This window comes from Sprattus sprattus (assembly GCF_963457725.1).
Source record: "Sprattus sprattus genome assembly, chromosome: 1".
NCBI classification, from domain to species: Eukaryota; Metazoa; Chordata; class Actinopteri; order Clupeiformes; family Clupeidae; genus Sprattus; species Sprattus sprattus.
Window position 1 is genome coordinate 18,763,166 of NC_137920.1, and position 22,343 is coordinate 18,785,508.

General features: G+C 41.7%; 1 protein-coding gene across 1 annotated transcript; it reads left to right on the top strand.

Moving 5' to 3' along the window:
• Positions 1-207: 207 nt before the first annotated feature.
• Positions 208-21,579, top strand: LOC308368222 (adhesion G protein-coupled receptor E3-like; the record flags this gene model as incomplete). Its single annotated transcript, XM_080842339.1, has 14 exons — positions 208-307; positions 1,545-1,697; positions 1,895-1,980; positions 8,460-8,540; positions 9,103-9,226; positions 9,887-10,000; positions 10,347-10,528; positions 10,762-10,923; positions 13,061-13,267; positions 13,785-14,014; positions 14,270-14,336; positions 14,513-14,604; positions 15,034-15,196; positions 21,388-21,579. 14 exons carry the CDS (start codon positions 208-210, stop codon positions 21,577-21,579), a joined length of 1,953 nt encoding a protein of 650 aa, XP_080698465.1.
• Positions 21,580-22,343: the final 764 nt, after the last annotated feature.

Here is a 22,343-nt window from a genome sequence, read left to right on the forward strand (position 1 = left end):
GGGCACATAACCAACAGCACAGAACACTTTAGAAAATAGCAGTTATAAGAATTTCCTTTAAGTCTAACACTTCATGATAATATTTAATAATTTCCTTCACAGTATGTGTGTGTGTGTGTGTGTGAAATCGGTTGGTGTTAGTGCCTCACTACATCTGTTATCTCCTAACCTGCTCCGGAGCGGGATAGGTATGCAGCATAAATTACCATGGCGTTGTACCCCAGTAAAAGGGGGAACCACCATCATGACACTGAAAACCCAGTCGCCAACCCCGAAATCCTAGTACAGGGGGCAGAGCTGTACCTGTGTAACAGTCAGCTGCTGACTGTTTAAGCAATATAGTACTCGTGACTCGCACAAGTACTATAAAATATATTGTATTATATTGATGAATCCCCAGAAAGGCCTGTATTGCTGGTTACTGAAATGAAGAGTGACAATCGCCACAGGTTGTCCGGTTAGAACATGAACGGATGCCAAAGGTCCAATGATGATTGAAGGTTTATTTCACACACACATGAAGCGTAGACATGAAGTGATAGAATCCGTGACAATGATGATGAACAGTGAATATAATTGCCGTTGTAAATGACTTATATCCACCCTTGAATCCGTGATGACTGATTGAACCGTGTACTGAATGAGACAATGATCCGTGGTTTCTATGAAGTGATAATAACAAGACATACAGATATTTACAATTATGCACAACAAGAATGAATATATATACACAATGAAACCGACCAAGTAAATAACACACATAATACCGTACACAAACACTCACGTTCTCAATGACGCACGGCAATTGAATGTCTCTGAATGATGAATTGAATAGTCCATCAAGCTCCTTGATGCTCCTCTCTCCAGCTCAGCTCCCAAACAATGGCCAGAGGAGGGTTGGCATTATATAGGCCAGAGAGGGGCTGAGAGGCATGTCATGACACGCATCAGGGGGAGACTCGAAACTGTCCCCAAACGTATGGGGGCTGCCTTGAAACTGTCGTGGGGTGTGAAATTCCACAGGTAACGACCCCCCACGAGGTCCCGTGAGTGGCCTACACCGCAGGGTGCACTGCTGGATGCAGTTGGGGGAGCAGTCTTCTTAACAAGTGCTATATTGCTTTTATAAAACATTCTATAGTCAACCAATTAACATTTCAACACAAAGTTATTGATTTAAAAATTTATTTTTTTATTTTTTATTTTTTTTACAAAAAATGTTTCCATTGTCAACGTCTTGGTTTGGAATTATAAGAACATTGAGTCCGAGTTGAGTTGTTCTGGGATAATCCAACTCATGGAACGTCTCTCGTCCAATCAGAAACAGCTACATAACGAGATAGAACCCAATTGTTTTATAATTGTTTATGACTGGCATGTAACACAGGATAATTTAGAACCCAGTATAGAATAAGTAGTGGCCAAAACTCAGTTTTCTTTTCAGTACAAACACCTACTAGATTTAAAAAATTGCATTTGGATTCATATTACTAAAGTTCCAACAGATTCTTACATCCTGTTCCCATTGTGACATGACAATTCAGATGAAGATGAGTGTGACTCTGAGGATCCGATCTGTGGTCCGCATTCCGAGTGCAAGAACACACAAGGCAGCTACTACTGTAACTGTCATACAGGATACAGATCCTCAAAGGGGGAGCGATTTACAGCAGAGGAGTCCGACTCATATTGCAGAGGTAGGTGCTCTTATATACTCTAGCTACCACAATAGACTTGTTTCTAGAATATGGAAGAAAAACTGCTCATACCATGACTTACTATCTCTGTCTCTGTTTCTCTGTCACATTTACACATGCGCAAACACATCTCTCTCTCTCTCTCTCTCTGTAGATATAAATGAATGTGTGGAGAAAAACCACACGTGTGACTCCAGTCAGACCTGTGAAAACACACTTGGCTCTTACAAGTGTCCGTGCCGTGATGGGTTCAGGATGGCACGTGGTGACCTGGCATGTGGAGGTAAAAAACATGGTTATTCTTTACACACCTCTCTCTCTCTCTCTGTGGCTGTGTGTGATTTAGAGCATTTAGAGCAAGCTATTCAAGAGTGTTAATGAGGAGTTCAGTCAGGTAGATAAGGCAGGGGAGGAACCTCAGAGTTCAGAGTTAAAGCTCTATTGTAGTCCACAATTATAATCCAATATACTTTTTGTCAAATTTTGGCGACTTTCTCCTCAAAGTATCCTAACTGATTCTTTGCCATACACTATTTTAGCCAAACACATCAGCCATGGGCCAAGGCCATACTCTATTTTAGCCATTGGTATTAGGAGCATGAAAGTGAAGGGTGTAATTTGACTGGTTGTTGAGCTTAAATAACAACCTTTTGCCAGAAAGGGGTTAAACCTGAAGTTACCTTGCTTACCCAGAAATCCAGCTCCGTAGTACAGGTCCCTGATCCTGGCTTGAAAGGGCATGGCACAATCTCATCTGCCTACCCCAGTAGACTTTCTTCCCACTGCTAAGGTCACACAATTTCTGAAACCTGTGAACTGTGTGAAGGAGTTCTTAGAAAATGAGACATACAACCCCAAATCAGAAAAAGTTGGGACGGTATGAAAAATGGAAATAAAAAAAGAAAGCAGTGATTTATAAATTGACATTGACTTGTATTTAATTGCAAACAGTATGCACACAAGATATTCATTTGATTTGTAAATATACATCCATTCCTGCCATTCAGGCCTGCAACAAATTCCCCAAAAAGTTGGGACGGGACAATTAAGGGGTAGTAATGAGGTAGAATAATAAAAAAAATGATGTGATTTGAAACAAGTGATGTCAACAGGTCATTGTAATCATGATTTGGTACTAAAGCAGCATCCAGGAAAGGCCTAGTCCCGTCCCTGCAAACAGGGAACGTCCCCAGGACGTTAACAGGACATTCGCAAGGTCCCCAATCGTCCCCAATTGGTCCCCGCCACAACGTTAGCTAGAGGACGTTACCAGAACGTTTTTGACGTTCGTAGCAAGTCTACGTTTGGTCCTTCTGTGACGTTCGCATGAGTCTTAAAACGGACTTTTAGGGAACCTTATAATTTGGTCTGTCAGCACACCTCCCCAGGACGTCATTTAAAAACGTCCCCGTAACCTTACCTGCAGGTCCTCTGCGTGACGTTCGCATGAGCCTTAAAACGGACTTTTAGGGAATGTTATAATTTGGTCTCTCAGCATACCTCCCCAGGACGTCCTTTAAAAACGTCCCGTAGCCTTTACCTGCAGGTCCTCTGCGTGACGTTCGCATGAGCCTTAAAACGGACTATTAAGGAACGTTATAATTTGGTCACTCAGCACACGTCCCCAGGACGTCATTTAAAAACGTCCTCGTAACCTTACCTGCAGGTCCTCTGCGTGACGTTCGCATGAGCCTTAAAACGGACTTTTAGGGAATGTTATAATTTGGTCTCTCAGCATACCTCCCCAGGACGTCCTTTAAAAACGTCCCGTAACCTTTACCTGCAGGTCCTCTGTGTGACGTTCGCATGAGCCTTAAAACGGACTATTAAGGAACGTTATAATTTGGTCACTCAGCACACGTCCCCAGGACGTCATTTAAAAACGTCCCCGTAACCTTACCTGCAGGTCCTCTGCGTGACGTTCGCATGAGCCTTAAAACGGACTTTTAGGGAATGTTATAATTTGGTCTTTCAGCATACCTCCCCAGGACGTCCTTTAAAAACGTCCCCGTAACCTTTACCTGTGGTCCTCTGCGTGACGTTTGCATGAGCCTTAAAACGGACTTAGGGAACCTTATAATTTGGTCTCTCAGCATACGTCCCAAGCACATCCTTTTCAAACGTCCCCGTTACCTTTACCTGTGGTCCTCTGCGTGACGTTCGCATGAGCCTTAAAACGGACTTATGGAACCTTATAATTTGGTCTCTCAGCATATGTCCCCAGGACGTCCTTCAAAAACGTCCCCTTTACCTTTACCTGGTCCTCTGCGGGACGTTCGCATTCGTCCTTCCAAAACATCCCCTTGACGTCCTCTGATGGTCCTCTCTGAACGAGAGGTTCCGCTAGAGAAAAATATTTTTCATTTGCCCGACATTTTAATGATAAGCCGGCCAAATATCTATTTCTGCTTCTAAATAAGCCTATTGAAGAAAACTGACGGCTTCGTAGCTTAAATAATAACATAATCAGGTAGTTTAGAATGCAACATTTATTTTCCTAAGTTTACAATGGGAAACAAAAATATTAATATCTGATGCGCGTCAATAAGTGGCCTTTAAGCGCAACCTGCTGTGGCGTTAAAATGAGCGCTGCAACATGGTCATTGCTCTGTTCAATGAGAGCAGAGATTCTAAAATGATTCGACCCTCTTGAGAACATTTTACTGTGACTATCAATATCATCGCACCTTAGCCAAGAGAACTTGTCACTCCATAACGACATAAACGCCCGACATTTCGGACTTTCCTCTGGTGAAGCTGTTCGAGCATCTAGGGCTTCAGGTATTCACTGTTTGGAAAGGTCAATTTCTAAATGAACTAGTTCAGTTCATTGTTCATAATTCAAAAATTTTAACTAAGTTCACAGCTCCAATTTTCAATATGCTGCGAGTGCGAGCTCTGGCGGCTCCGGCGCGCTCACGTATACGGGCATAGACAGTATAATGCAACATATGCGTGTTGTTAAATAACTTTCTAACGGCAGATTAGCCTGTTCCTCTAAAACATAATAAGGGCAGTGCACGTTTGCTTTATAGGCCTAAATATTAGGATTGTTGTCAAATCCAGATTGTGTTTGCGAGATGTTTAAGAAATTCAAACCAGACAATTTGACCGGTGAGCTTTCTGTTGCAGCATCTTTGAAGGCCTGTGGAAAGCTCAATGTTAACGCTAGACTTGATAGACCTTCCTATGCAGGCTATGCATTGTATTGGAATCATGCAGACATTAAATTTATAGCACAGATCAGTAGAGAAGCATTCATATTTATTTTATTTCATCATTCTTAGTTTGGCTAGTTATTCTGCCTCCCTGCCCGCACGTCCGTGTCGTGCCATGGATGTTAATTAAAAAAGGAATCATTACGGAAAACCCTCAATGCGTAGTGACTGAGATCGCTACAATATGCTTTTTCTCAAACCCTCGGAAAAAATGACTAAGTGTGTTGGCTGTCTCACACTGTGATAAAGGTGTTAAAGTGACAACATAAGAATCAGACAATGGTAGTGAAGTGGTAGCGAAGTGGTTTAGTAATAGGAAGGTTTACGGTTCAATTCCCATGCCTCGCAATCAAGTTTGAAAGCGCGTTTGTGTCTCTGTGTATGTCTATGTATATCATATGAAATGTGCTCTATAAATAAACTTGAACTTGTGTGTGTGTGAGCCATGTAAGCGAAATGACGGCTTCGCAATCTATTATTATTAAATTTTTTTGATTTAGCTCAGCAAAAACACCGTGCCTGCTACGTCCGCGGTGCGTCCTTGAATAACGTCCCCAGGACGTCTAAAACAAGGTTTCCAGAAGTCACCACAGTGCCCTCAGGATGTTCTTGCAACTTCCTGCAGAACGTCCCCAGGACCTATATAAACACGTTTTCCAGACGTCATCGCAATGTCCTAGGGACGTTCTTGCAACGTCCTGCAGAACGTCCCCAGGACCTATAGAAAACGTTTCCCAATTGTCACCGCAACGTCCTCGGGACGGTCTTGGAACGTCGTGCAAAACGTCCTAAAGTTGTCAAGGGAACCATACACATTTACGTTTTTAGAACGTTCAGAGAGACCATCACAGGACGTCGAGGGGACGTAATTTTGCTTACAGGGTTAGGAGCATAGATTTGCCGAGGTTTTCCAGTTTGCCAACAAATGCGTGAGCAAATAATTGAAATGTTTGAAAACAATAGGCCTCATTGTTGGAGAAGAATTTAAGAAGGACTTTCTCCTGAACTTTAACACGGAGGGCCATCTTTGTGGTTATTTGAGGAATCGCATTTTTTTTTAACTATCCGTGTTAAAAGGGTTAACGGCTGAATTTGTGAGAAACCTTTGGTGATTACGTTCACGTCGACTCTACAGACATCATCGGATTAAAATAATTATAATAATAATAAATACGAGAATATTTGTATCATTAACAATTACGTTTCACATTTATAGTCATTTTTCTACGAGGCATCGTGATGTCATAAAATAAGTAAAAGGACTACACCAGGATGCTAATCCAGACTATTCTCATTTGTAGATCCACGTTGGTGGAATGAACTGCCTAGCTAGCACTACCAGAGCATGCGCGTCCCTCTCTACCTTTAAGAAGCTTTTAAAGACCCAACTCTTCAGAGAGCACCTCCGTTCCTAATTGACACTTCGACTAGTGCTAACCTTGGACCTCAGCAGTTGCATTCCTGCACTTCTTTTTTCTTTTTTACCTTGTTTTTCTATTTATTATGTAAAGTAGTATTTCTTGTTACACTAGGTCTCTATTGCTCGTAGCTTGACTTTTCTCTCCCTTGTACGTCGCTTTGGACAAAGGCGTCTGCTAAATTACTAAATGTGAAGGTAAATGTACACAAACACTGCAAATGTAAGTGAATAAATAAATAAGCACTAAATTCAATCGCATTAATATATAGCCATAGTGGAATAGAATGGACACATCTACATCCTGCAGTACCTCCACGCCTGCACCGGCTAAGTAGGATCTCCATTTAGTGCTCGCTTTCCGCTTAGATATGACTCGCCGTACAAGCTTCTTGTGTGGGGATTCGGGAGATTCCGACAGCAAACGTCTCTACGGTTGTGTGTCCTGATAAAGATATTTATCATATCTGAAAGATAAGACACTATTGTGCAAAAAAAAAAACTAGGTCAGTGCTGGATCATCACAAAACCAGATGGTCCTTATTGAGCTACTTCTTGAAGTCCTTCTGTCCTTTTCATTCACTACTTCCATCTCTTTCTCTCTGTCTCTTTCAGACATAAATGAGTGCGACACAGACCCAGGCATCTGCGGCTCAGAGTCAGAGGGTAACTGCACAAACACACAGGGAAGTTACACCTGTGCATGTCGTCCTGGTCGCAGTAACTATGGCAACAGACCAGAGGGCAGGTGTACAAGTGAGTAGTGTGTCTGTCCCTCTAACCATTTATACACTACTTAGCCGGTGATATGCCATTCTGTTGAGAATATAATTTCCAGTTTGATAGAGTTGCTACCACCTACGGTGCACTCTAGCCTCAGAACACTGCTAATCTGGTTCTGTACTTTAGTATCCTAGTGATGCACTCACTACAACTACCTTTAACATTACATAACTCTGGGAATTATCTCCCTCTCTGTCACTCTCGGGTCACTGCTTCTGGTTGGCCCCCAGTGCCATGGCTTCTCTCTCTGTCATACACAGTCACTCAACACCCACATATGACATCCCCCCACACTTTATCGTAAACAGTCCTGGTCAACAAAATAATACTATAAGTTATCCCTATACCTCACTGGTGGCCATCCCATAATGACATGGGCTGACCTTCATTACCTTCAAATCCATCTGGGACAAGGGGATCTACCCGGCGCACATAAAAGACAGGCAGTGGCTACCTCCGAGCTGACACCGAGGGTTCAGGGTGTGTTGAGGGAGCACATTGTGGCTGGTTGATACAGGGTTTGAGGGCATTCCTACCACATTTGACCACATTCTTTCCAGAGTTCATCTTTGTGTTGGCCCATATCATCTGTTTTTATTCCTTGGTTATACTGTTTTATTTTTTTATGATTTGATATTACGTCCTGTTTCTTTTTCTTAGAACTTGTCAGAGGCATTACGGAACAATGCAAGGTAAAGTGTTAAGTGCAACTGCTCACCTCTTATTGTTTTTAACAGAATATACTGTTAACTACTAGTTGTTGTGAGAATGAAAATCATCCCAAAGTTACTATGTCGACTTGCTATGAACTGGTACTAGGATGTCTGTGCAGTGTAGGACAGTATCAGTTCCACAATGTTATGAACTGTTAATTGAATTCTGCAACAGGATCACTTACATTTAGCAATGTGTTATAAGGCATTCATTACCATGTTATAAGGATTCTTGCCTAAACTGGTGAGCTAAGACAGTTAGACAACAGATAGAGGCCATCTTGCAAGTCTTGCAAACACCACCCACAGTTGAGCTAGCACTGCTAAAGGCTAGTTGCTATGCAAACACCACCCACAACAATTGAGCTAGCACTACTGAAGGCTAGTTGCTATGCAAACACCACCCACAGCAGTTGAGGTAGCACTGCTGAAGGCAAGTTGCTATGCTAACACCACCCACAACAGTTGAGCTAGCACTGCTAAAGGCTAGTTGCTATGCTAACCAGTGTATTTGCTGACATTGTGCTATGGAAGCTGCTGTGCAAAACTCAGAATGAACAGGATTGTGTAAACCATACGGCCTACTTTCCCGTTCACGACCTTGACTGGCATCTGTTGTCTTGTGCTGTAGGAGTCAGACGTGGGGTGCAAACTGGACTTTCTGAACAAACTGGAGCAGAATTCATCCGTGTCGACCAGTCTGCCGCTGACGGTAAGGCCTGCCTTTAAATGATACACCAGGTCGCTCGCACGAGATATGAGACACATATAAGATATATAAGTGTTTTTCAGTGGATGACTGTGGACAATTCAGGAAACGTATGACAAACACCATGAACTCAGCCCATCTCATAAGGGGCAATCAATCCCAATCGCTTTTTTTACTACAAAAAAAGAAAATAAAGTTGATATCTAGATGTTCTAAGATAGACATTTCAACACATTGTAAGCATTGCCCTCCACGGTATGAAGGCTGTTCTGTAAGTTGAGTAAGCCAGTGAATTTGGGGTGACTTTTTTTTTTTCCTTCGCATTCAAAAGGTGGTGTCAGTTACAAAATCAAAATCAGGGAAAATCAGTTAGATATAATGTTGTATAAAAATGTATACGATTATTAATGGTTTATTTAGTGTTTCCCTGTAACTTATTGTCAGCTTTTTTGCCCCCACCACACACACACACACACACACACACACACACACACACACACACACACACACACACACACACAAACACACACAGGTGGTGTCTGGTCTCCTAGATGGTTTACTGAAGTCCCTCCCAGACAACCTGGTCTTGAGGGGAGAGGATGTGCTCCAGGCCACTGAGCAGCTGGTGTCCAGACTGGTGGAGTCCACTCACACTCAGTCCAGGAGAAGCTTCAACACCAACACCACAGGTACTTACTGACGTTTAGCTTTAAACCACACATACACACCAACACAGGCACGCACGCACACGCGCACACACAGACACACACATACACACACACACACACACAAAAACACAAAAACAGACAGACAGCTGGTGTCCAGACTGGTGAAGTCGACTCACACTCAGTCCATCAGAAACTTCAGCGCGAACACCGCGGGTAACAAACTTAATTTTCACTGGATGGGGTCTTTACAAACCCTTTCATACAAGAACATTCCATATCAGTGCTGCTCTTACAGGTTTATGACCATTTAGATTTTAAACAGCAAACCCTCATCCCTAACAATCACCAAAGCTCCACTAACACATTGTACTTTTTCAGAGGCTGGGATGTAGACAGGCATGTAGACAGACAGACAGACAGATGTGAAGTAGTTGTAGTTTGTGGGTTCAGATAGATATATGTGATGTTGTTGTAATTTGTCGATAGATAGATAGATAGATAGATAGATAGATAGATAGATCGTCTCTCCTTCCTGGTTGGTTAAGTTCGTTTCTCCCTCCTTGTTGGTTAAGATATTCTCTCCCTCCTGGTTGGTTAAGATCGTCTCTACCTCCTGGTTGGTTAAGATCGTCTCACCCTCCTGGTTGATTAAGATCTTCTCTCCCCGATATGTTCCCTCAGAGGTGGAGATCCTGAGCATTGGGCCAAACACCTCCCTGACTAGTGTCCCTCAGCTGGTAACCTCCAACGTCCGTCTGGACATCGACCTCCTGGGAATCGCTCGGAACAACAACGGTATGCCAGAGACTCACCATCTACACACCATTCCACTGCTGCCTTTCTAATATAGCATTCAGGATCCTACAAATTCTGACACTGAGATAAATGATATCCAAATGACTGTCCACTAGGTTGCCTGATTAAAAGTATAGCTATTTTTTTTCCATTCACCCTCTAGATTTAGTATGTATGGTCCTCATGATGGACCATGATGGTAAATGGCCTGATCAAAAGTTTACTATATTGTCATTCTGGCCTTTAGGTTCAGCATCTGTGGTATTTATGATGGACCATGATGGTTAATGGTTGTCCCTTAACATACCTGATCAAACGTTAACTCTGTTGCCATTCTGGCCTCTAGGTTCGGCAGCTGTGGTCCTCATGGTCTACAAAAGCATGCAGGAGGTCCTTAATGCCAGCTTCTTCAAGGCAGGACCCAGTAAAACTGCAAAAATGATGTCTAATGTGATCTCGGTCATCTTGCCCGATACACTTAACAAGACTCTAATGATTCCAGTCAAACTCACGATGCAAAATTTCTTAGTAGGTTTCCATTTTATTTAATTTTCCAGTTTGAAAAAGTGACTGTGAAAATTGACGTGAAAAGTGAAATACATATATGTATGTATTGCTATATTATTAAGTGAACTGAACAGACATTAGTTGACTCAAAGGAGAGAAAATTATTTTACAATTTTTGGAAGAACATGAGCATTATTATTGCGCTCATTGTTAAAATATTACCTTGTTTGTTTCAAATGTGTTTCTTTGGTCAGTCCACCAGCCCTGAGGTAAAGCTCACCTGTGTGTTCTGGAGAAAGAGTGCCTGGATCGAGGATGGTTGCCATGTCAGCGAGACCAACTCCACACACACCGTGTGCTCCTGTGAACACCTCTCAACCTTCGCCCTGATCATGACGGTCGATCAAACCCTGGAGGTAAGATATAACATGTTACAATTATGTATATCCTTATATTTGAGATTAATGCCAAAAGAACATAGTTTTTCTTCACTCAGCCAAGATCAACACTAAAGCTAAGCACTTTAAGCACATTTCTAATATCCACATAGAATGGGATAGGTTCACATTTCTGATACCCACATAGACAGGGATAGGCTAACATATCTGATACCCACATAGACAGGGATAGGTCAACATATCTGATACCCAAATAGACAGGGATAGGCTAACATATATGATACCCACATAGACAGGGATAGGCTAACACATCTGATACCCACATAGACTGTTAACCATGTATACTTAATCCAAAGTCATTAAGAGACAGTACACAACAATGTTCCACTTCTTGAAGCATATTTGTAAAAGCATTAAGTCTCTTTAGGCCACTATATCTTTAAATAACTGTTCATGGTATGTAAACATGGTATTCATTCAGTCATTAAGTAGAAGCTTTGAGCCAATGCAGCTTTAAGAGTTAGTATGCAGCTATTTTTATGCCACTTTTTGAAGTGTGCTAGTTCAAGCAACTAGTACTGGTATCACTGTTGCCTGCCAATGGACCTAGTGTAGGGTGACCAGATTTGAGTTTGTGAAAAAGAGGATACTTCGTCGCAGGACCCCCCCCCCCCCCCCCCCCCCCCCCCTCATCCGCGACATAGTTTTCACATATATTTCACATGCAGATGTCATGTACTATTGCAAACAATGCAACTACTGGAGACGGCAATATGCTCAGTGTTTCCAGATTGGAAATGGCAGAGTATCGTACCAAATGCTCAAAATTATCGTATTTGTCAACACTGGGAAGGCGGTCGACCACATTACATGTCTCTCTACAGTCAGAGCTTGTAAGGGCATAATAAGTAGTTTGTGAAAGACCCAGAGAAACACAAATATTTGACGAGGCAAAATCCCGGACAATCATGGGAACCCAGTCGGACGCATTTTTTAGGTCTTGAAAAGTGTCCCGATAAAAGAGGACGTCTGGTCACCCTAACCTAGTGGTGGTCACTTGTTGTCATTGATGAGGCTTTCGACAGACTAGCTTGCTTGCTTGTTGTTAAACCTAATGGTTTGCTATTGTCTAAGTTAGGCTACTTGGCCCATTGCTGGCTCCATCGAGATGTTGTAATAGGGGTCTAATATCACAAAAGTGACAAACAATGTCAAGGCTTAGGGACAATAATAGTTTCCTGGCTGTCACCAATGAAGGCAGGACAGGGAGACAAGGACGCTGGACCACAGGGTGTTTCAATTGCATGCGTCAACTGGTTATTGTGGGAAGTCGAAGGGTTAGCACAGGGGTCACTCAGTCTCACTGAATTAGAACTTGCAGTTGTCTGGCATATTTACAGCATGCTAAGGGCCATGGGCAGGTCTCCACCCCAAAACACACAAACAAACAAACTGATAGGATCTAATGGATAACACTCCAAACTTGAAGAACGGACCGGTAGACGTATTCTGGAGTTTTTTCAGCATGGAGACACCCTCTAAGCATGTTGCTCAGAGAATGGCCTACCTGACAGTGACGTGCGGTGATGTTCGTGGCTGGTGAGGCATAGAAACCGGAAGTGATCACGTCATTCGGGTCTCTTGTTGGTAAATACATAGACATGTATACATGTATATATGTTTATGGTTTAAAACTTGTCATCTGACCGGAACGGAAGATACGATACGTTTCATTGTCTAATACCAGGACTTTTAAACTATTGTTTTTCTTTTTGATTAGGATTAGTTATAAGGCTCAAAAGTCAACTGACCAAACTTTTACAAAGTCATACGACTGAACAGCTGCTCAGTCATAAGTCTGAGCTCGAGTTTTTCGACGCACTTACATTTTTCCAAAACATAGTCGGCTATAGCAGGGGTTTGTCTGTCATCACTCACATCATCAAATCCCCAAAACGCCTCCCTCACTTCACAGGCCACCTCACTTTTAGCCAGATAATGCAAAATGACAATGATCTGGCCTTTATTTTGACATCTGTTTACTTGTCTACTTCTACTGCAAAAAATGAGGCTGCATTAATCTAATTTTTTTATATAATTTTCAATCACCTCACCGACTGTTTCCATTCAATCGTTCTGTATTCTGTTTGACAAGAGCAACCCTGTGGTGGACGTGTTGAACACCATCTTCATGTTGATCGGCCTGGTGTTCCTGACCCTGGCTGTGATGACCTTTGCCCTCTGTCGACGGAACCCCAGGGTGTCCAACGTGGCTCGTCTCAACCTCTGCGTGTGTCTGCTGCTGGCTCATCCCCTCTTCCTGTTCACTCAGAGCTTCCTCCACCTCATCAGTCCTCATGAGGTGATGTCACTGTCATCTTAGGATAATAATAATAATAATAATAATAATAATGTTGTCGCAGGAATAATTGTTGTTTAGGAACCACATATTTCAGAAATGCCTAATTTTTCAGACATGCATAATTACAAGACTTTCTCAATAGCATTCTCATTTCAACTTTGGACTCATTGTCTTCCTTTGATTTTATTAAAAAGTTATCATCAACCTTACACACAAGAGTTTGAAAAACAGATGTCTTGGAAAAACTGCTTTGGGTGTCATTCAATTCCACGTCACATAATTTTCCCTGACTGACGCCATAAAATGATTTGAAAGTACACAATAGCTGGCCTATACATTTGAAATCCCTTGGTACATTTTCCGGTGCAATCCCTTCAAAGGATTCAGTGTTTCACAAAGCCTCAATTTCTCCATCACTAATTTCAACAAACGACTACCTCTCTCTCTACACATCTTTCTTTCTTTCCATCTATCTATCTATCTATCCATCTATCTATCTATCTATCTATCTATCCAGGTGTGTAAGGTGCTGGCAGGCATCCTGCACTTCCTCTTCCTGAGTTGTTTCATGTGGATGTCCATAGAGGCCGTGCTGCTCTTCCTGTCTGTACGGAAGCTCAAGCAGATCAAACCTCATGACCGGGCGGGGCTACATTGGAAGCTCAGTCTCCTGATTGGCTATGGGATCCCGCTGGTCATAGTGGGCGTGTCTGCCGCAGTGAAGCCTGATGGATATGGCAGTAACAAGTGAGTAGAATGAGTGGGGGATTAAAACTGATCGACAGGAATTTCTTTTAAAAATCAATACAATACATATCACAAATGACATAATTTGCCAATAGAGTACGACATGTATTGTTTATTGTAGCAATTGTAGGTTTATTTTTAGCAATGGACTTTTCTGTGTTTGTAAGTCAAGGTACTTAATGGAATTTCTTAAAATATGCAACATACATTTTACATTTATATATATAGTTATGTAATCGATGTGTTGCATGACAGGTGCTGGCTCAATACAGATAATGGATTCGTCTGGAGTTTTATTGGTCCTGCATGCTTCATCCTGGCTGTAGGTATCAAATGAAAATATGACAAGAAATGAATGATGAACACAATTAGTAAAAGACATAAAGCAAATTAATGATTATACTGAGATGAACATGATAGATTATTGTGGAAGGAAAGGGTAAAGATTCTGAAACCTCAGTCTCTCTTCATCCCCCCACCCTCCTCCTCTTTCTCCAGGGCAACACCATACTCTTCATCACCATCCTCATCACTATTCACTCTACCCTGAAGGGGGCATGCAGTGACGTGTCGAAGGTGAAATACACCAGGTAAGAAACAGCATACCTGTGCAAGATAGGACACACACACTGAGAGGGAGAGACTGGGAGACACACACACACACACAGAGGGAGAGAGACAGGGAGACACACATACACAGCGAGAGAGACAGACTGACACACACACACACACACACACACACACACACACACACACACACACACACACGGACAGGGAGACAGACTGACACACACACACAGAGAGACAGGGAGACACGATACACAAAAACAGCGAGGGAGACAGGGAGACAGACTGACACACACTCACACAGAGAGATGGACAGGGAGACAGACACACACACACAGAGAGGGACAGGGAGACAGACACACACACAGAGAAGGACAGGGAGACAGACACACACAGAGAGAGAGAGAGGCTTGTGATTGTTTCACCCCTCATATGTCCATGTTTCTCTCTAGAGTCCTGCTGTTTAAAATCATGGTCCAGTTCGTCATCCTGGGCTGCCCCTGGGCACTGGGTTTACTGGTGGAACACAGCATGGTTGTACGTGTTCTCTTCTTGATACTCACCTCACAACAAGGAACCGCCGTCTTCTTGATCCACTGCCTCTTCAACATCGAGGTAAATCCATAGAAACACACAGAAACATTAAATATAGGCATTTTTTAAACCATAATGAATGACAGGAAATGGCATCAACTATGTCATGCCTATGATTATGGTTGTAGTTTGGCTGTTGGTGACTTGGTTGGTCACAACAAAATGTTCTCTGCAGCCCGTATGAACAAGGCAGTTGTTTTGTTTCTAGAGACGGTAGAACTGCCAAATGAGGTGATTGAAAGGGGAGTAGTAAATGGTGGTGTTTACACCCCCGTGCTCTCTTTATCAGCACCTTTTATAAAAGTCATCAAATCAAACATTCTGCCTTTTATTAAGGATGACATTTTCATTGAAGCTCTATCCCGTCATGGCAAACTGGTACAACCCATAAGAAAGATGGCGATTTCCAGCAGCAATCTACTAGCCTGGATACCAGCCCGAACCCTGCCCACAAAACTTTTGTTCTGGGAAGTTCGGTCTGGCGCTGCTTGATTGGGGAGACAATATCAGTTTTCAGCAAAACGATCTCACCAATGAGTGTTTTTACTTCTGCTCTGCCTGTTCTGCCTGCTCTGAATTTTTTGATTTTTTTTGGTGTTACCTTTTTGACTTTGAATTTTGAATCTTTTGTGTTTTGACTTTTGAACTTTTGACTGAAGTTTACCGTTTAACCAAGTTCCTTACTAAGTTAAATACCCTACTCGGTAAAAACAGTAAAGCAAAGAAGGCAGCACCCAAACAAGCAGCAACATTATTGTAATTATACAGTTTATTTGTATTTGTTTTTTGTTTTTGATCATGTGTGATTTTCGTGTAGCCTCCCAAAATATCAATGGGGCCAGGGATCCCTTGAAAAGAGCACAGCTACACCTTTTGTCACTAATTAGGCGTCTAGACGTTCTTCTATTGCAAGAAACACATAGTGATGCAAGGAACGCAGCTGATTGGGCACTAGAGTGGGAGGGTCTTTGTCTTTTGAGCCACAATTCCAACGTTAGTTGGGGAGTCGCATGTCTGTTTGCTAAGTTTTACTCCCATTTCTTATGAAGTGGTGGAAGTTATAGAAAGAAGATTATTAAAGGTTAGAGAGCCTGTTTGGAAAATTATGTTTTTGTTTTTGTTTGTGTATATGCCCCAACCACTGCAACAGAAAGAGTGGCCTTTTTAGAAACATTGAAACCATGGATGCAATGGTGATAAATATCTATTTATTGGGGGGGATTTCAATTGCACAGAGAAAGACATTGACAGAAATCATGTTCAGCCGCATATGCTTTCACGCAGAAGACTTAGGCAGTGTATAGACACCTCATGACCTAATCGATGGAGAAATGTTCACATTGGGCAAAAACAATATACTTGAACCATAGAATGTCCATAGAAATATGATTTCTTTGAAATCAAGGCTTGACAGGTTTTACTGTTTTAAACATCATCTTAATATGTTTAAGAATTGTGAAATTACTCCTGTAAGCTTTTCAGATCATAGTTTTGTTGTGTGCAGTGTTTTCTTTTAAATCAGTGAAGCCAAATAGTACTTATTGGCATTTTAACACCACTTTAACCCATGATAAGGATTTTAGGGATGCTTTTAAAGGCTTTTGGGATGAGTTTTGTGAATGCAAGGCATCTTTTATTTCTTTACAACAGTGGTGAACACCGGTCAATTGAAATTCTAGAGGCAGAGTTAGTAGAAGTTCAAAATTTGGCTAACTTGGCTGTTAGGTCTTAATGCACAAGGGGTGGAGACCTTAATGCACAAAGTGCTGGAGACCTGTGTCGCTCCTGTGTAGTGACTATAAATTATTATCCAAAGCACTGGCCAACAGACTATGTAGGGTGATAGACCAGGTCATCCATCCGGACCAAACATACTGTATTCCCAGTAGATCCATTTTTGATGAAGTTGCTTTAGTCCGTGATGTTATAGACATGGCAAAAATGTTGGGGCTTATGGTGGGTTTGGTCTCATTAGACCAAGAGAAAAGTTTTGATAGAGTGGAGCATAGCTATCTGTGGGACACCTTATATGCCTTTGGATTTAGTGAAGGCTTCATTCAGAAGGTCAGGGTTCTGTACAGTGATGTGGAGAGTATTCTCAATGTCAATGGTGGTTCAGGTGCTCCCTTTAAGGTTGGCAGAGGTGTGAGGCAAGGTTTCCCTCTGTCTGGTATGTTATACTCTTTAGCAATAGAGCCTCTTTTGCAGAGATAAAGGATAACTCTAAGGGGGGTATCTGTGCTTGGGTGTGTGGTACCTCTTTGTGTGACAGACTATGCTGATGATATAATTCTACTGATTAGTGGGGGAAGGGATATAGAGATGATGGTGGACATCCTTAAGGAGTTTGGGTTACTCTCTTCAGCAAAAGTTAACTGGTCAAAAAGTGAGGCTCTGTTGCTGGGTCAATGGGTGGACAGGGTGCCAAGGCTCCCAGATAACTTGAGCAGAAGGAAAGATGGGTTCAAGTATTTGGGCGTCTTCCTGGAGAATGGGGAGAAATCATTTGGAGAAATTTGAAGGGGGCGGTTGAAAGTGTTAAGGGAAGGCTTGAGAAGTGGAAGTGGCTTTTGTCAAAAATGTGAGCGCGTACTCATCATTAACAATCTGGTAGCTTCGTCCTTCTGGCATAGACTAGCCTGTGTAGACCCTCCACCTGAAAGATTCAGTCTTCATTCGGGGGGGGGGGGGGGGGGGGGGGGGCAGGGCCTCATACATTTACAGAGTAGGACTGCAGATTTTAGACTGCAGTTTGTATGAAGGCTCTTGACAGGGCCTACATATGTCGCATGGAGGGGTTTGAGCTGTGCAATACTAAAAATGGGTGGGAGTTTGGGGTTAGACAAATCCTTGTTTTTGATGAAACCGGATGAGATGTTGTTTGCAAAGTTGCCACCGTTGTTTTAAAATCTGGCCCTTGTTTAATGTCTGAAGGTTTGGCCCTGCAATCTCCTTACATTGGCTCCAGTGGCGGCTGCTGGTCTTTTAAAGAGGGGAAGCTCAAAAAGCTCATACACTTACAGAGTAGGACTGCAGATTTTAGACTGCAGTTTGTATGAAGGCTCTTGACAGGGCCTACATGGGCCATTCTACCGAATTCGTGTAATATGCAGTCCCTCAACAATAAAAACTATTTACAAAACAGTTAGGTATTTAGGCATAGATATTTAATTAGAAAATGTTATGGTCTATATAAATCCAATGCATTACATGAGATAGTGATAAGCTAAATATATACAAAATCATCATTTATAGGGTACTTTCTATTGGGAAGTAGCTGTCCCCAACCCTGACATCTAAATTTCAATGCCTTTAAATAACACTTTTCAATTTTTTTAGATTTTTTTCAATGATTTAATTTCAAAGATCTTTATGATTGGCTTGAAACAGAACATGGAATATTTAGATTTATTGTGGGTTTAATTTTTAAATCAATTTACTATACTCAAAAAATCATGTCCCTAGTTTTCATGTCACTACCGAAACACAAGAGTTTTAGTCCATTGGCTGAGCCTGTGTTTTAGCCACGACTCTGCATTTTTGACCATGCAGTGACACTGCATCTCTGTCCCTCATGGTTGAATGGTAAGTAGCTAAATCCCATAGTTTTTATATAAATGTGTTCCAAAGTCTGAAAATCGACGTGTAACCTTAAGAATTGTCACTACCGAAACGCATGTTTTCTTCAATTAAGTAAACCTTTTGGGGTTTCATGGAAAATCTTATGTTTGTATGTGCAAAAAACAGCTTTTGGGTTTCTTCCTTTAAGAAACCCAATCCAATCCTATTCCTATGTCCTATATCCTTGATTTGCCACCATGGAGAAAGCGGGGGGAGCGTGGTCAAGACTCGTAGCTCTGTCCAAATAACCCAACGCCTCCAGAGAGTTTGACTGTATAATGTTGCCGGTTTTATTGCAGAAAAACGTTACAAAAATAAGGATGCAATTGCAGTATCAAAGTTTTAAAGTCCAAACAACTGCACGGGTCCAAATGGGGACAGCGTGGTTAGGCCTCAGCTTCACGCCTCAGCTTCACGGTCAATGAAGGTATTTTGCGTCCCGCCTTCTCCTCGTCATGCCCGTCTGGCAGCCTTTTAAAGGGTGGCACCGTCACCACCTATAGAGAGCGCACACTCGAAATTCCATAAAAGGAAAAAATCAATAAATCACCACAAAATACAAAAACCTAAATGCGGCTCCTACAGTTCACCTCTTCAAAGATGTGTTTGCAAGCCGTGTGCTTGCTAGAATTCTTTATTTATGCTTAAAGTTAGCTAGAATTGTCACTACCGAAACAGTCACTACCGAAACATATGGTAGTGACCAGATGATTTCGGTAGTGACAAAATGAAATGGTAAGTAGTTCAATCCCATAATTTTTAAACAAATGTGTTGTGTGGACTAAAGGGCGGCCCAGAGCACCTTTTGGATGATTTTGGGAGAGAAATGAACATCCATCCAACAGTGCAGTCACTACCGAAACAGTGCAGTCACTACCGAAACAGATAAATTGAACTTGAAAATTGGGTAAAAAATTCATTTCTATGGATTTCATTATGAGAACCTTCAAGAAATATTTGTAAAAATACTCTTCAGAGAAGGGAAGGAAACACAATCTGAACAGGTCAATAATTATACTTTTTTACTATAGTAAATGTGATGTTTCGGTAGTGACAATTTTTGGAAGAGGAAAAACATTCCAACACATTCTGAAAATACAATATAAAACTTGACTGTTCTTTTACTAGCTATGTGTACTTTAGATATGGTACAATACACATACGGACAAAGTTTTGGGAATAAACCATAAAAAAATTCAAAATATATCCGACATGACATTGCATCAATTCGGTAGAATGGCCCACATATGTTGCATGGAGGGGTTTGAGCTGTGCAATACTAAAAATGGGTGAGTTTGGGGTTAGACAAATCCTTGTTTTTGATGAAACCGGATGAGATGTTGTTTTCAAAGTTGCCACCGTTGTTTTAAACTCTGGCCCTTGTTTAATGTCAGAAGGTTTGGCCCTGCAATCTCCTTACATTGGCTCCAGTGGCGGCTGCTGGTCTTTTAAAGAGGGGAAGCTCAAAAAGCTCATACACTTACAGAGTAGGACTGCAGATTTTAGACTGCAGTTTGTATGGAGGCTCTTGACAGGGCCTACATATGTTGCATGGAGGGGTTTGAGCTGTGCAATACTAAAAATGGGTGGGAGTTTGGGGTTAGACAAATCCTTGTTTTTGATGAAACCGGATGAGATGTTGTTTTCAAAGTTGCCACCGTTGTTTTAAAATCTGGCCCTTGTTTAATGTCAGAAGGTTTGGCCCTGCAATCTCCTTACATTGGCTCCAGTGGCGGCTGCTGGTCTTTTAAAGAGGGGAAGCTCAAAAAAGTTGTCAATTCATTTTTACCTAAATTCTGCCCTCCGTTCCTATTCAAGAAAATGGTCATTGAGTGCATGTTCAACCCTGACCCTGCCCAGGCAGCTTAACCTTGCACATGCACTCATATGTTCATTGCTCTTTTCATGCCTTTTATATGCCCTGTCAAAGTTAGACAGATCCCCAAAACCAAATTTTGACCAGACAACACATCCCTGAGATGGTTTCATCAAGATGCATGGCCAACAGTACATGTTCTTTGTCACAGCACTTCCAGTCAGCCAGCTAACTTTGTCATACCTGGAGAGCTGAAAAGACCTGTTACTTTGAATGCTGAAAGATGTATTTGGTGCATTTAGTGAAGATTTCTCCACTGAGACGTTTATCCTTGGGTTTAAGTATGTTAAGAAAAGACAAAATGTATGCAAAATCTTGAACTTCGTCATAGGTCAAACCAAGATTGCTATTTACATTACAAGGAGGAATAAGGTCGAGCAACAACCAGGGGCTAATGTCATTGCTCTGTTTCCTGCCCTGGTAAAAGCCAGAGTTTTGGTTGATTTCAGGTTTTATGAGCTAATGCAAAATCTCATACATTTAAGGATGTATGGTGTGTCAGAGAAGCGATCTGCACTGTAAAAGAAAACAAAATTGCATTTCAGCCATATTTTATCATTTATTTTCATATTGTTTTTTAATCTTTTTTTAATCTCTATTTTCTTTGATGGAAAGGAATTATTCATTGCCCTACTCTTGTTCTGTAAAAATTGAATAAAGTTGTTATTTAAAAGCTCTCCCTTTCTTTCGTTTTCTCTCTCTCTGCCATGGGCAGGTGCGACGCCAGTACAGAGTGTGGTGGAAGCGGTTCGGTCCATCCAGCAAGCAGGCGGACTCCAGCACTGGTACCGTCCCCATGAGTCTGAGCCAGAAGCCCACCAGCGCCGCCCTCTCCACCTCTCAACCTGCAGTTCCACTCACACCAGTAGAGAGCAGGGACTCAGGGAACAAGAGGGATGTTGCATGACAGATGGGCGATGAAAACAAGAGGGACTAGCACACACACACACACACACGTTTATACACGCACACACAAACACACGTAGACACCCATTCTCACACCCACTTTTATACACATACACACACACCTTTATATATATATATATATATACATACATACATACATACAAACTTTCACTTTTATATGCACAAACACACATTTATATACACACATACACACACACACACTTTTAAACAAACACACTCACTTTCATATATACACCAACACACACACACTTTTATACACACACACACACACACACACACACACACACAATATTGTAGAACAGTTTAGTGGGTATAGTGTGCAAATAAGGCAATAAGCCAATTTTGAATGAAGAGTGCGCTACAAATACAATGTATTATTATTATAATTAAAATTATCGCTATTACAGAGGTAAGTAGAGTAATGGAACAGAAAACTATGTTGATTATTTACATTGCAGGTAAATACCAGACAATGGGATAAATAAGTACATGACACTGTGGTGGGAGTGGGTAGGTGTTGGCAGTATGGTGGGGGTGGGTAGGTGTTGGCCGAGGGTTTCTGCAAGAATACCTGAAGGGCATTCGTCGTACGTGGTTTAGTGACAAACCTGGATAAGTTAACTCAGAGTAAGTGGTAAAGCTTCTAATAGAAGAGTCCTCTGATGTTGTTTTGCTAGAAGAATGAACCAATGAGGGTTCTTTTATTAGGTTTACCACTTATGTCTTATTTAATAAGGGCAGTGT